This window comes from Zymoseptoria tritici, chromosome 7, assembly GCF_000219625.1.
Source record: "Zymoseptoria tritici IPO323 chromosome 7, whole genome shotgun sequence".
Taxonomy (NCBI): domain Eukaryota; kingdom Fungi; phylum Ascomycota; class Dothideomycetes; order Mycosphaerellales; family Mycosphaerellaceae; genus Zymoseptoria; species Zymoseptoria tritici.
Window position 1 is genome coordinate 636,390 of NC_018212.1, and position 14,652 is coordinate 651,041.

General features: G+C 53.9%; 7 protein-coding genes across 7 annotated transcripts; 4 read left to right on the forward strand and 3 right to left on the reverse strand.

Moving 5' to 3' along the window:
• Window positions 1-11: 11 nt before the first annotated feature.
• Window positions 12-1,199, forward strand: MYCGRDRAFT_105110 (uncharacterized protein; the record flags this gene model as incomplete). Its single annotated transcript, XM_003850594.1, has 3 exons — window positions 12-133; window positions 248-552; window positions 663-1,199. The coding sequence occupies 3 exons, from the start codon at window positions 116-118 to the stop codon at window positions 823-825; spliced, it is 486 nt and encodes a 161-aa protein (XP_003850642.1).
• A 172-nt stretch (window positions 1,200-1,371) lies between these two features.
• On the reverse strand, window positions 1,372-2,047 carry MYCGRDRAFT_18396 (uncharacterized protein; the record flags this gene model as incomplete). Its single annotated transcript, XM_003851174.1, has 3 exons — window positions 1,372-1,500; window positions 1,567-1,842; window positions 1,913-2,047. Coding segments are annotated over 3 exons (540 nt in total), but the record flags the coding sequence as incomplete, so codon positions are not given.
• Window positions 2,048-2,277: 230 nt separating this feature from the next.
• MYCGRDRAFT_73824 (uncharacterized protein) lies at window positions 2,278-2,886 on the forward strand (the record flags this gene model as incomplete). The annotated part of the gene is made up of 1 exon (XM_003850595.1): window positions 2,278-2,886. One exon carries the CDS (start codon window positions 2,347-2,349, stop codon window positions 2,884-2,886), a length of 540 nt encoding a protein of 179 aa, XP_003850643.1.
• Window positions 2,887-4,067: 1,181 nt separating this feature from the next.
• On the reverse strand, window positions 4,068-5,372 carry MYCGRDRAFT_110121 (uncharacterized protein; the record flags this gene model as incomplete). Its single annotated transcript, XM_003851173.1, has 1 exon — window positions 4,068-5,372. The coding sequence occupies one exon, from the start codon at window positions 5,370-5,372 to the stop codon at window positions 4,068-4,070; it is 1,305 nt and encodes a 434-aa protein (XP_003851221.1).
• Window positions 5,373-6,597: 1,225 nt separating this feature from the next.
• On the forward strand, window positions 6,598-6,961 carry MYCGRDRAFT_45332 (uncharacterized protein; the record flags this gene model as incomplete). The annotated part of the gene is made up of 2 exons (XM_003850596.1): window positions 6,598-6,679; window positions 6,726-6,961. Coding segments are annotated over 2 exons (318 nt in total), but the record flags the coding sequence as incomplete, so codon positions are not given.
• Window positions 6,962-7,278: 317 nt separating this feature from the next.
• MYCGRDRAFT_73826 (uncharacterized protein) lies at window positions 7,279-8,183 on the forward strand (the record flags this gene model as incomplete). Its single annotated transcript, XM_003850597.1, has 2 exons — window positions 7,279-7,554; window positions 7,608-8,183. 2 exons carry the CDS (start codon window positions 7,318-7,320, stop codon window positions 8,181-8,183), a joined length of 813 nt encoding a protein of 270 aa, XP_003850645.1.
• A 4,540-nt stretch (window positions 8,184-12,723) lies between these two features.
• On the reverse strand, window positions 12,724-14,448 carry MYCGRDRAFT_94358 (uncharacterized protein; the record flags this gene model as incomplete). Its single annotated transcript, XM_003851172.1, has 6 exons — window positions 12,724-12,786; window positions 13,081-13,178; window positions 13,248-13,411; window positions 13,633-13,890; window positions 14,238-14,321; window positions 14,438-14,448. The coding sequence occupies 6 exons, from the start codon at window positions 14,446-14,448 to the stop codon at window positions 12,724-12,726; spliced, it is 678 nt and encodes a 225-aa protein (XP_003851220.1).
• Window positions 14,449-14,652: the final 204 nt, after the last annotated feature.

Here is a 14,652-nt window from a genome sequence, read left to right on the forward strand (position 1 = left end):
ACACACTTCACGCAACAAACACTTGTTCGTCCTATCCACCTACCACAACATTTTGAACGAGGGTCCGCTTACCGCACTACCAACCTCACTTGACAAGCTCACCACACTCGCAACCATGGATCAGATCAGAAAGGTAGGTCGCTCCCGCCCTGCCCCTCAATCCGTCCCAGAAACTCCCTGAATTCACCCCACACCCACATGGTGGGCACATCACACAGCAGAGACTGACCATGGCATCACCTCGCAGCGTATGGAAGCCCTCCGCGTCGAGGCCGACGAATCTGCAAACAAGGTCGAGGATCTTCAAAAGAAAGTGAAGGCGCTCGAAGAGGAGAACCTAGCCAAGGAGCAGGAAATCACATCCCTCTCGCACAGGAACAAGGTACTGGAAGACGAAGTCGAGAAGCTTGAGAAGCTCCACGGCGACGCCAAAAGCGCGGCGGATGAGAGCGCACAGCACGGCACTCAGAATGATGCCCTGACGAGGAAGCTGCAGTTGCTCGAAGAGGAGGCCGAGCAGAACGACAAGAACCTCCGAGAGACCAACGAGAAGTATGTGCTCATATTCCGACCATGGGGCACTGGGGCAATTCCAGCGTCACAGACGTGGCCAAACTGGTGCCTGAAACAGGGATGACAGTGACTGACCAATGACTTCACAGGCTTCGCCAAACCGATGTCAAGGCCGGTCACTACGAGCGCAAAGTTCAAGCTCTCGACGTCGAACGCGCTCAGTGGGAGACCAAGTACGAGGAGATGGAAGCCAAATACAAGGCCACCAAGAAGGAGTTGGACGACTTCATCGCTGAGATTGGTACCATCTAAGCATCTCTCCACGTACTCCACAAACGAGCACCCTCCCAAACATCTTACCCTCGACTCACTATACCCGATGCTCTCGATGACAAAAAGCTTTTTACGTACTGATATGGAATTCTGTGCTGGCAAAAAAGGCTCGCTCGCTCTCTCCCTTACATCTGGACCCGCGGTCAAGAGAAGCATCCCGGTGCACACGCGTGCGAAGCGATGAATCTGAAGACTGGGGCATGCAATGCTGGAATTGGGGAGGAGTGGGCATTTTGTTGCTGGACTTGCTCTGACTGACGATGGGCCGATCATCGATGTGGACGGATGCTGGGTTGGTATGTCGTCGCGGCCAAAGGAACAGACAGACAGACAGAATTACACACACAGTGCACAACTATACCCCTTCCAGGACTGTCCGCGACCTGCGTCAAGCTATGAATGACCGCACCGTATTCCAGACCAATTGATCATTATGGGTAAACCAAAGGGTATCATTCGTTTGTCTCTAGCTGCCTTCAATCGCAAAGACTTGCTTCAGTCCGCTGCAGACTTCCTCTGCTTTGCCTGAGCGCTATTCTTCGACTTCTGCTTCATCCTCGTCATCGATCTTTCCGCCTTACTCTCATACCTGAATTTCTTCTTTTTCTGAGTCGGCCGCTCAATCACCTTCCCATCCTTGCCCTTCCACGGCTTCTCCCACGGCCGCTTCTTCTTCTTTCTCAACGCTTCCGCTTCTGCCGCTTCCTTCGCCTTCGCCACTGCTGCTGCCGCTTTCGCAGCGTCCTCCTCTTCTAACGACGAGTCTGATGCGTTTCCTGCTTCCATTGCTGAGACTGTGACTGTAGTGTACTTCTCCTCGTCTGTGTATTCAGCTTCGGATTCGTCTACCACGGGTGCTTTGGGTTCGGAGAAGCCGTCGAAGGTGTCGTCCTCGTCTCCGTCGGAGTCTCCATTGGCTAGAGCATTTTGCTCTCGTAGTACAGCATTCACGGCCTCGACGTGCTGTTGTAGATCTTCTTTGCGTTGTTCTCGAAGCTGTGGATTGCATTAGCTTGCCTGTGTCTCGAGTGACAATCTCGTCCTCTCTTCATGGTATAGAACGAACCTGTGCTCTTTCCTTGACTTTCTCCTCCTTGTCTCGCTTTATTGCTTGCTCGCGCGCATGCTCTTTCCTCGCTGTCTTGCGCTTGCTGAATCCTGAGAGGTATTCTTGTCGTGCGGAGGGATCGAAAGTGAGCTCCGCTGGTTGTGAAGATAAAGGCGCGATCTTGCGTCGCTTGAATGGAGGCGCCATGCTTTTGTTTGTGTGAATCTGTGCTTGGGAAGTTTGAGTGTACCTGGTAGTTCTCTTTGGATGATCGGGAAACTTTCGAGGCTCAAAGCTCGGACTCGGATTCGCGGTCGGTATCACCAGCACGAGGAGGACTCCCAATGTTGGACTTCACATCTTCTCCTCCTCGACAAGGACATCATCAACCGCGCCATTCCAAAGGTGATGCTAGCTATGCAGTGACCACACTCGATGCTTCTCTTTTCATTATGCCGCGTGACAAGCCCCGTCTCCATCTAGCACTCTACTCTCGACCAAAGCATCCGAAATCGTATCACTACGCCTTGTTCATCAGCCCGAAGAAGCAGCCTGCGACCACAGCAATCAAGCACCACGCACTAAATACACTACAGCAGACATCTCAAGGCGGTCTCGCTCAGCCATGGCGCTACGAGCGCACGGAGGTAGAAATTGCGAATGAGCGAAGGCTGCTTGCTCTCGTCGTTGTAGGCAAAGTGATCTGCGCTCAGGAGACTCTCGATAGTGTACTGGAAGGCATTCCGATCTACCAAGTCGACGACGAGGACGAAGAGGCTGCGAAGTCCTTCAATTGCATTTCGTGGGCTCAGGCCGCTATTGACAAACTGCACCGCGTGCATGCCATCAATGGTCTTGGCGATTGGCAAAACATCCAGGACCTTGCTCTGGAATATGTTGAGCGTAAGAAGAAGCAAGGGCGATGGGACGAGACCTCTCGCAAAGGCGTGCCGACCCTGGATTTACTGAGTGGAAAAGAATTGGTTGAATGAGCCACGCTCTGTACTGGCGGTAGACGACTCAGAGCGTATACATCGTGAGGGTACAGACTTTGAACCGCACCACATTCACGACCGCAGCGCGTTCGACTTTGGAGGCTCATGTCCTTCAGGGACAAAGTCGGCTCAATTAGCTCTGGATTGCTACCGGCAGGCCATACACGATCATTCGACACGGTCACCAGCTGTGCATGACATTATGGAATACGTTCTTGGCGACGACCATGACTACACCAAGAGATCCTCTCGGAACGCTGCACAACGCCGCTCAACCCACATCACGATGTCAACGCTCACAGAGGTTGAGGACGCCCCGGAGCTTCCCACACTTCGTGACTTCCTACGCAATGGTGTCATGCCCTGTCCTCAACCATCAGACCAAACAATGTGCGCAGTATGCCATTGCGACTTCACAAACCCCATCGAGATTCAAGCCTGCGGCCACATCTTCGACTTCGAGTGTCTCTCGAGCTGGTTCGCCAGCAGCAGCAAGCCGACCACATGCCCAATGTGCCGTAGACACCTATTCGTGAGGAACGACCTGGCTGAGATCCTCGCCAGATTCTCCGCACCAGGCTTTGAGATGGACACTTTCGACATTCCTCGGCCAGTCGCCGTTGTGGTTCCAGACATTGGTCCTTCCTCAGGTCTGCTGATTCCACTGGTTCTGTCAGTTGACGAAGATCTCATGACCACCATCGATGTGGGCATTGTCACCACAGCTCTGGTCCTCGCCGGAAACATCGAAATTGTCGTCAGCGAGGTGCACGAATCGCCAATGGGATCGAGAGAGCTGGCAGATTTCCGACACATTTTGAAAGCCGTGTACGACTTTATGCTGAAGAAAGATGGGTCCTCGATGTCGGTCCAGTCGCTGCCAATCGCTATCTTGAATGGAGTGCAGGACGTGCTGCGATCACAAGGAAGCGATGTTGGTGAGGAACGCTACTCTATTGATGACATATCGGAGCTGGACGACCATCCTGCGAAGAGGGCTGTTCGAATGGCGTTCTTCATTGCTTGGGTGCTATGGCGGAGATCAGATCAGGTGGGAGAGGATGCCAATGCAGATACGGCGGTGTGACGATGCGCATATATATGAGTCTACTACGCTCTTGAAGGGAACTGAAGCAGAAGGAGCATAGGAACACAAGTCCATATTCTGCGGAGTCTGTCTACCTCCGACGATCCCTATCTCGGTCATGTCGATGATCGCGGTCTCGATCACGATGCCTGTCGCCCTCATCACGACGAGAGCGATGTCGGTCTCGATCTCGTTCATCACCTCCGTCCCGCTCATGCTCCCGTCTTCTCCTCCGCTCCTTGTCTTTCCTCCGTTGACGTTCCTCTTCACTCTCACTATCATACTTCCTCTTATCCCGGTCTCGATCCCTGCTCCGGTCCCTCCTCCTCCCCTCGTCCTTGTCCCGCCGCCTGTCCCTCTCATCACTGCCGCCATTTCGATCCGCTCTCCGTCGCTCCTTCTCCTTCTTCTCGAACTCCATTTCGTATAGTTCTCGCTCCTCCTTCTCCTTCTTCAGCTTCAGCTCCTCCTCTGTGAACATCTCTCCGGTCCTCTTATCCTTCAACAGCACAGGATTGTAGATCTTCGCGTCCTTGCCCTTTGCAGCTTTGCCCCAAGCTCCCATTTCTCCAGCGATGGCCGCGTCTTCCTTCGCTCCGATTCCTAGGAGCGCTGCTCGTCGAGCAGGGACCTTGTTCGCATTCTTGGCGAGCTTGACTCCTCGTTGGCTGCCTACACCTTCGCCGTCCTTCCAGCCCATGCCGCGGAGTAGAGCGGCGCCGAATTGCTCCACCGGTACGCGAGCATAGTCGTCTAGAGATGCCATGGGCGGTGCAGAATTGTAGTCGTTCTTGAAAGCATTCCCTTCCGCTGGTAAAACAAGACTGGTGTCCGTTGTATGTCCGAGCAGAGCATCTCTCGCCAGCTCATCCTCTGTCCTCTTCCGAAGCGAAACGCCCTCCGCGTCAGGTTCCGGCGGAAGCTGTTGCGACTTCTCTACGGCGTCCATAGCTTTCGACGCAGCATCCGCGTCCCCAAGCACGGCCTCTTCATTCGTCTCCGTAGCCTTCGAGTTGTATGTGTTCAGTCCAAAGCCCGGCTTCGCAGCCTCCACCGCCGCCTCGACTTCTGCCATCCTCTGATCCAGACCTTCCTGTCCACGACCCGCGCCTTCAGGTAGCCCACTCTTCTGTCGTTTGCGCCGATTGGCCGCTTCCTTCCAGTCTCTATTCGTTTGCTTCGGAATAATCATGGGGCCCGTGTCTTCCTTTTTGCGACTGGCATCGACTGCACCGCCTGCAGTCTTGTCGAAGTGCGACACCGTCTCGGTTTGACCAAGCTCTTCGTGATCATCGTCGTCTTCGTGCAGTGCTGCGCGCGGGCGCTTGACGCCATTTGTGGGCGCTGAAGCTTTTCGCCCGGCTCCCAGAGAGAGGGAGATTTTGGGCACGCTCATCGTTGCAGCAAGGTGCTGTGTGTTGCGACTAAATATGCTGAAGTTCTGTCTACCTTTGAGATCCCAAGTTGCAGGCAACTGCAAAGCCGCCGGAGTTTAACCGACGGGGACCTCTCCACTTGACCTCCTCCATCACATGCCACTTTCTCACCAACATCGTATCAAACACACAATACAGCCCAGCTTGATCGAGCCCGAGCGGTAGCAGAATACCCGAGTATACCTGATATGGGTCTCAGAGCCTCTCGCCCAATGACGATGCGGCACCTGCAGCTTGTCGTCAATATTCGTGCCAAGTGAGGCGCGCGTGCAACATCTTGCCCTTCACACATAGATACCCACGCACATGATGTTGCAAATGAGGTCAAAGATGAATGTTGGCCCCTTCATCAATCACTGGAATATATGACGTTCGCCACTTCCCTCGATTGCCTGAGGAAAAAACATTGTCAAGGACAGACGAGTATTGATACCATACAAGACATGAATTCCAGGAAAGGCCAATATGCATCACTGCCAACAAGCGACGAATCTGCAGTAACTGCGAGAAATCATTACGATGAAGAAGTGACGCTGAACTTGCCCGATGACCACGATGAGAATGAAGCAGCAGACTCACAGCGCCGGGCTTCGGCAAAGAATGAGGATAGAGGGTTCAGGCGCAAAGTCAGCATCAATATCTTCATTGCCTTCGCCCTACTCCTTGCGGCATTCTTCTCGGGCGCTGCGGTCAGCCTCATCTTCACTTCTACGGATCAACGACAAGCCCTCATCTACCCTACCGACTATCCTCCTGCAAGAGATGCCGTTGAGGCCGCGACAATCAAATTCTCAGGCGGCGCATACTTTGATGAGCAAGGAGAGCCGTATTTCCACTATGACCATGATCAGGCGCGATACTTCGGACCGCCATCGCACAAGATTGACCGTGCATGGGACAAGATCATCAAACGTGAGTGGCTGAGACTGAGCGGGCTGCAAACGCGGCGAAAGAGCTGACTCTCTTTCTTCAGATCGCTACTTCCTCATTTCGGACGAAGAAGCGCGTGAAGCATGGGGACCGGACTACGAGCAGTACTACAAATGGCCCGGCCAGGATGGAATTTCAAGCGGCTACGTAGCCGGCATCGATGTTCTTCACAAACTGCGTAAGTGATGGAAGCCATCGTGTAATGACGTCGAGTCATACCTAAGAACATGCTGACAGCCGCCTTTGCGTTCAGACTGCGTGAACCATATTCGGAAGGCTTTGAACCCAGACTACTACAACATGACTGCAAGCACCAAATTCCAACGCTATCACATTGGTCAGTCCTCATCTGCACATTGTCTCAACTCCACTGACATCGTCAGACCACTGCCTCGACATCATTCGACAATCACTGGAATGTTCAAGTGACCTCACACTCAACCCCACACGCTGGTGGCCAGGCCTCGATGATGGCAAGAACTTCATCGACTCCGATCAGGTCCATACCTGTCGGAACTTCACAAAAGTCAGGCAGTGGGCTTTTGCACGCTGGGACTCGTGGCATCGGGTTGGGGACAGGCATTCGCCACCAGTGAATGCAGAGTCCTTAGGGTTATAGGAGATCCTTAGGGTTATAGGAGAATGCCAGGTATCGACAAGGTGATGAGCAAAATCAGTCGATATAGCTTAGGTTTTTAGACCTTGATTCGTTTCAAGATTAACGAGGTAGTTCCAATCATCCTGATGCTTGCTGTCGCTGTCAAATCATCATCATTGTAATGACTGGCTGTTGAATCGCTCTTGAATCGGTGCAAGTGAGGTCTGTGAGAATTTCTCGCCCCACTTTTCAACATCCACGTTCTCAAACTGTTCAAAATCAACGACAACCATAGAACAACATCATGCGGGATTGTTCGCCTCAGAACAAGCCATAGTACAGTGCCGGCAAGAGAGATCTTTCGATTTTCACGGCAGATGGCAGCACCTCGGGCGCTTCCCTCCGCGCTGGAACCATACCTTCTCTCGGCTTCAGATGGCTCGTTGAATCTCCTTACTGGCACTCTTGGAAGCACTGTCAGCTGGCTCACGAATCGGTACATTGCGAATGCTTTCCGGTCTGATAAAGATGAAGATGGAACAGAGTCGGCGGTGCTGCTGGTGAGCTGGATGAGAGACGCTCCATTTTGGAAAGGTGAGATGCGGAGAGCCACAGTATAAATCAACAAGCACACGAAGATAGACGCACAAGCATTGACTGAGGACAGGGTCTGGACATCTCCCGATTTGCCCAAGCTGGACGATTCACTTTCGTGGATTGCTTCAGCAACCCCACGATGACCCTCGCCGAGGTCGAGAGAAATACAACATCTGCGCTAGATTGCATGTCGAAGCCCACCGAAGACGATCATCCAAGGAAGATTACACTCGTACTCGATGCACCGGACATCCTCCTCGCCTCGACATCGTCAACGGCTGCAGCACTCAGCCGCCTGCTGCTCACCCTCCGTAGCCATGATGCTGTTGACAGCACCGTGTTATGCCTATCTGCTGACCTGCCATTACTCTCTGCCGCGGTCCCAGATTCTGGAGACTACTCCGCCACGCCGATCGAAGTTGAGACCGCAGCGTTCGTAACGACACAAGCTCACTCGGCTCGCTGGCTGCTGAGTGTCCGTGGTCTCGATACTGGTGCGGCCACCGATGTCAGTGGAGTGCTGCGAGCGACCCGCGGCGGCGATCACGACACCGAAGACACTTCGGCGAAGGAATGTGAATTGCTCTATCTGCTCAACCGAGATGGGAATGTCAAGGTATTCAAGAGAGGAAGCAGTGGACCATGAACGTGGAATCGCATATGCCTACCGAATCAGCTCAGCACCATCAACGTGCCACCGACTGCGAGCGACGGTCGCTTTCAACCTCAAGCACATTGAATGATAGGCGAACCACAGGAACGAAGCAGCATTGTGATCCTGCCCGTCCTCGGCGAGGCTGAATCTCCAATCATCGCGGAAAAGGACAGGCAGGGAGGCAGCCCGATACAACTTGACTTCTGCCACGGTCAGAGCAGCGTTCGGAAGCAATATGAGGCCAACGGCCTCGTGATTGTTTGTACCAGCTTCGGTCCCTTCCTCTGAGACTAATAGCGGCAAGGGTCCACGTTGGTGGGTTGCTCTCATCCAGGGACTTCTTCACCTCGAGAATGAGGTTTTGGATAGTGGAACTATCTGGCCGAAGTACGGCATTTTCATCGAAGCTGCTCGTGGCCTTCAGCCCAGAATCGCGTGGTCTCTGAGCTCATCACGAGGTAGCGCGAGTGGTATGTGTTGGTCTACGAGGGCCTATGAGAGGTACTGGTCGAGAGTAGATGGCCGAGAGTAGATGGCCGAGAGCAGTAAGCTTGCATAGCACTGGAAGTCGATGTACGGCTGCATTGCGGTACCTTCGATGCCCAGCTATGCCACGGTCTTTCGTGCGCCGCTCCCTGGTGGGTAGGAAGATGCACTTGCAAAACGAACCTCAAAGGTACACCTGAGGTCTACCCATGGTTGAGCACATCACATGAAAATCCACTCTGCCCAAGCCGAGACCCGACGTGGACTCTCCGATCAACGCCGAAAGAAGCAATTGCGAGGCGGCCTCTTCGAATTTCGAAACACCCGATCCTGCAGTCCATGACTTATGCACCACTCGGCCGCCGATCCGGGCCCTGCTCCCCTAGTATAAGGAACAACACCAAAACAATTCCAAACAATTCCCGAACTTCTCGCTTACTTACATACACATCTCGCCGAAAGTGCGCACAGATCAATCTTCTTGAATCGTGCGTTGCATTGCGCAACTCTACCGTCGGGCAGCCATGCGCAGCAGAGCCTCACTCCTTCCAACCAGATGTGCGGATCAATTTGCCACGAGAATGGCGCGAATTTGCGACTCAAGGTCATGACTATGAGTCGGCATTGAGTTATGCACGTAGACGAGATTGTGTCCCAGTGGCTGTCCGGTATGTCGCCACCCACCAGCTCGGTTCTCTGACGTTGTCATATACGCGCGATTCAGGTGATTCGGAATTCCCTGGGTGGAGCTGGTTGGAAAACCACCAAGCCTTGGTCTGGAACTCCGGTGCTGCTATGCATGACCATGCACTGTGACCGGCTGTCGTCTTACGGCGATCAGGCCTGGTGGAGCATGGCCGAGAGGCTCAAAAATTTGACAGGTGTTCAATGCCGACTCAAGACTTCTTGGGCAGTAGTGCGGATCACATCCTTCTGCTGCAAACGACGTTGAATCGCGAGGTAGTTGTTCGATGGACGATCCAAGGCTCAGCCTGGTCTGGTGCATGATGCGGTGATTTGTCAGGACCGTCAATGGCATGTGTGAAACGACGTGTGGAAACTTGGATGTTCGCATTCGCTGGGTCGCTGGCTGCGTCGTATCTCTGTCCTTGTTGGCAGCACAGAAATCAGACACAATGAAGACTTGATCGTATCGTTCGAAAGGAGTATTTGCAGACACCGAACAGGGTCCATCGGTGCAAGCAGTCCATACAAAAGATCGATCGGAAACTGGAGACCTTGAAACCGATCTTCTGCGCTTAATCTGGAAGCGATCAATGAAAATGTGGTTGTTTCTTACCTGTACATGACCTTGCCTCGTCGCTCGCAAATACTGCCTTCCTCGATTACCAGAAAGTTCCAAGTTGGCGACCTTGGAAAGTGAGCATCATGGAAGACCAGCAGAGTAGAAAGTGGGCGCACTGCTGGGAGCGCACGTTACAGCGAACTATGGTATCCAAATTTCATCGCGCAGGCCTGACGTCTTCGCTGTCAACGTCTGTGGAGATAACAATTGTGAACTCCGCCGGTTGCACGCCTAGCCTGTGCAAAGCTCACGAAACACGTCACGCCGTTTGCTGTTGACGCTTTGGACTCCGCACAAACGCGTGAGACCGTTGTAGGGTGACACTGGCGTGCGCGTTTGCGCGATAAATAGTATCTTCAGTCCCGTTTCTGCTTGCGTCAAGACGTCTTGCTCAGCCTCAACAGCACCGCTGTGGGGCCGACAACGACCAGAAGCGGATGGCATCATCCCTCGGTTCCGTAAAGGCGATGACATGGCCAACTCAGTGATTCCAGCAGCGTCTGTTCTGGAAGTGGAAGAAGTCCGTCGTCGAGACATGGCGATGCCAAACTGCCAGACCATGCGTGGAAGTCCCGTGACTTCGACCATCTGCCATCGAGTGGAGAGGCACCGCACAGCCAAGCACAGGCACTAACATGCGGAGAAATAGGGAAACAAAGTCATGGGAAGAAGTGCGATAAGTGCGTTCGGCTGTCTATGGCCGAACCGTTGGTTGGCTTGTACGTGGACCTGAATGTTGAGATCTCTCCCCAGCCGGTCCGGAACTCAATTGACCGCGTACCGCGATGGTCGTAATTTTTGTGTGGAAGGACAAAATTGCAAAGTGAAACCCTCCGCGTCGAACGCCTCTTTTGATTTCATTTTTCTCAGAGCTGAGAGAACGCCATCCAGAGTCCAGATGCGCGGGAAAGGCGTAGAGCTCTCCACGAGCTGAGGACTTCGAGTCGAAGGTAGCGAGGCGGCACGGTGAACTCCACACTTGGAGTTGGAGCTGTCGTTTCGCGATCGAGCAAGTGGAGAAAACGCGCGCTGCGCCTCTGTCGGTTACTCTCACTCCTGTCGCGGCGTCGGTCGTCTCCATTGCAAGATGTCGTGAAGGATGGGAAGACGAACTTCTTGTGGCCAGTCGGCGATGACGAGGTAGTGTAATTTCAAGATGCAGGTACGGGACGCAGGTACGAGATGCGGAGTGCAGAAAGAAGGGCTTCTTTTGCTGCAAGTCTATTATTGCGACCGGCCACTGCAGTAGGAGGGAACTTTCGTATCCGGTTCGTTGCAGCAGCGCCATAATCTCCCTACACGCTGCAATTTAGTGACTTTGTGTAATCTCTCTCTAGCATTTTTCGAAAAATGACGCGGTTGGCAAAACTCTTCTGCATGTGCTCGAGCAGAGAGGTCGCATGTCGGAAATCATGATGATCGCGAGACCCTTCTATCCTACCCCATGTCGAGCCTCGGAGGTTTTTACTAGCACGGGCAACCAGTAAGCCGCACCGCCAGGCACGGTGCACCGTACAGCTGCGTATCTTAGCCGAGCGAGGCGAGGCCCGCGTCCGCTTTCCGTAGCTTTACATTTCCTCTCCGGTAGCCCTCTAGTTCACGCTGGAGCGTGAACTGTGATCGAGCACAGCGAACATGTGATCCTCGCAGAGTGTCAGGGTGGAGCTCAACGTCGAAGCCTTGCCACTCGCGATGTGGAGGCGGTTTTGCTCCTACCGATGAGAGCGGCCGCTTTGCTATAAGCTGAAGGTGCTGCAACCTCCCGTGGCATCTTGGTGGATACGACGACTCAAACCTCGAACGTCCAGCTCGTTACGTGGTCTGGCAACTCGACCTCATCCGCAGACTATGATCTGATGACTTTATTCTTCATGCCTTGACCGGGAGAAGTGGCATCTCGTACAGTTGTCATCGATATGCAGTAAAATGACTCGTCTCAGCCTAGATGTCTCCATTGACTTTGCCGTCCAGCTTGCCAACGTCGAGAGGATTCGGCACTTGTCAGGCATCAGCGCTGACTGTTTGGCAGTGTCGGACCAGACCAGGCGTCGATCAAGGACGCTTGACGCCTAGCTCACGGGCCGATGGACAAGGCAAGGTATAGGAAAATGGCAGGACAAGACTAGAGGCACAGGCGGCGTCTTGCAGTTGCGATTCCCAACAGTCCTGATCCCGTCGATCGAGACTCTCATCCCTGCGGGCGATCATGGTGGTGGACTCCAATGAGTAGTTCCTGTGTGTGTGGACAGACAGCGCAAGCCATGTCGCGAAGCTAGCAGCTATAGCGAGTCAAACGAGGTGTTGGTCGTGAGAGCAACCAAAGCGGACTAGTCCCTCACCTCGAACGCGCATATTGTAGCTGAGTAGTGGTGAGATCCTGTGTGTGATGTACACGACTCCACCCCCTCGGCGCCGTAGCGCGACGCCAGCACTCGCCGGCAACTTGTCACTGGGAATTCCTGGTCTCGTAGCCAAGACACCAACAGCACGGCCCATGTCAGGTCAGCATCAAGGCTGATGGGGATTTGATGATCGGCGAATGAGAGACGGCTTCTCATTTCGGAGGGAGCGATCAGCGCTGTGAGAGGCCAGCTTATCTATTTTCTGTGAAATAGCTCGAACGGGATGGCGACAAGGTAGTCGATCATTGATCGTGCGGTGCTGTTCGAGTCTCGGCACTCGCTGGCAACATGAGCAGGGCTCTGCGCATGTGCCGCTTTCGCGGTTCGCAGGCCGGAATCAGGTGGAGCAAGCTTTGAGGCTCACCAGACGGTCATCGATAGCTCTGTCGAGTAAGGTAAGCTGAGAATGATAGGGAATATCCATGGAGCTCGTGTGCCTTTTCTGTTTGCGGTATGGTATTGAGCGCGCGCAAGGACATCGTGGCGAGCTGAGGTGGAGTCCGCGGAGTTGAGATCAGATTGGGAAGCTTACGTCGAGCTTCAGCTAGGCGTCGAGCTTGGGCCGAGAGCTCTCCACGAAGTCCAGTCCAGCAATCAACCAGTCAGCCACGACGAGGGAGACGAAGTGAGCACAGAACAGTTCCCACACTTTGATGCAGGTACGCCCGACAGGCTACAGCAGAGCATGGCTTACATGGTTGTTCCAGCTGCAAGACCAGACACACTCAGGCAGACACGCATCTGCATACTTGCCGGCACAGCACATCACAATCGTACCTTGCAGTAGTTTTGCTGCAAGCACCGCAGTAGGACTAGGATGGCGGCGGACCAAAAGCTACTCGAAGACCGGCCAAGGCTTACCATTTCGCTCGGTCGCTCCTCCAGACCCCTCCTTCAAAGTTCCAAGTCGATGGCACTTTCGAAATCCTTCCTCGGTCCCTGGCGAAACTGTATCATGGATGTGCGCGCGTGCGTTGGCCATAGCTCTTTTGTGACAGAGCGGCCCGGACACCTTGTTTTGGTGCCTGTATTGGTTGAAGCCACTTGCGAGGGTTGACGACTGGGATCGTGAGATTGGGAAGCGTCCAGGCCATCGGACACTTGGTCGAGGGTCGAGACAGTGTGAGAAGTGCGATATATTGCAATGACGGTGTTGCTGCACACATGTCGATGTCAGCAATGTATGCAAATCGAGACATGGGTTATTTCCATCCCAACGAACACGACAGTAGCTTCGTTTGCACACGTTGTTCCAAGATCCGCCTGTCCATCTGTGAGACGGCCTGTGACAGAGTTTACAGGCCCCGCCAGACCCAGCACCTGGGCGGCGGGCCCTTCGGTAGGTAGCTCTTTTGCTTCGAGAAACATGGGCTGCGTCAGAGCGTGAAACAGCGGCGTGGGATAATCCACCAAGGTCTCGCCGGACCGATGGTGCTGGCTATCACTGCTGTAACAGGGAAGAGGCTCTGCACTTGCAGCATGGCGGTGCAGCGTCTTGGTCGATCTGCGAGACGAACAGAGTTTGAATTTCGGTGTCGTTCATGCGAAAAAGCCCGAAAGTGATGGGCAGCACCAAATGTGCAGCACGAAAGAATGTATTTCGTGTCGTGCTCCACTCAGTAATCGTGGCGGCGACGGGTACAGACTTCCTCCGTTTGACCCCGCCGCGTACGTTTCATCCTAGCACCCGCGCGGCCTGGACCTTGGCCGCCACGGCCATTGCAGACGCGTCGAGCTATTGTAACTTGTCAAGCTGTTGTCGAAACTTGACTCGGCATGCAGGTGAGAGACAGGAAAAGAGGGTCCATCTGTGCATCATGGTCGCGACCCAAAGATCTGTGATCTTCACACCTTGAGGTGCGACGGTCCGGTTGTGCCATCTGGTAGTTGTGTCCATCGCTGCATCGTGTCGTGTCACCACTCGGATGCAGGCAGCTGTTTGACGGTGTAATAATAAACCGCCATCGTTTGCATCATTGCTGCATGGAAGCGCTATTGGGATATGCAGTGACAGTCGACTTGACAGTTCGTATACAGCTGTGCAGGCTCACATCACACCCATAGTTGCCCCTCAGTGCCTCACCAGCGAACTGAAGTCCACAAGTTTTCCGTGTCCAGCAGATAGTCTTCCAGCACGGGCGATCGATTGGCAGCTATGCCGTTGCGATCGCGTTTTAAGTGGCGTCCACAGGGCAGAGTTGTCCAACCGCGGAGGTGGGATATGCGCTCAGAGTGGCGATGCAACGACGACGATGATGTGATGGGT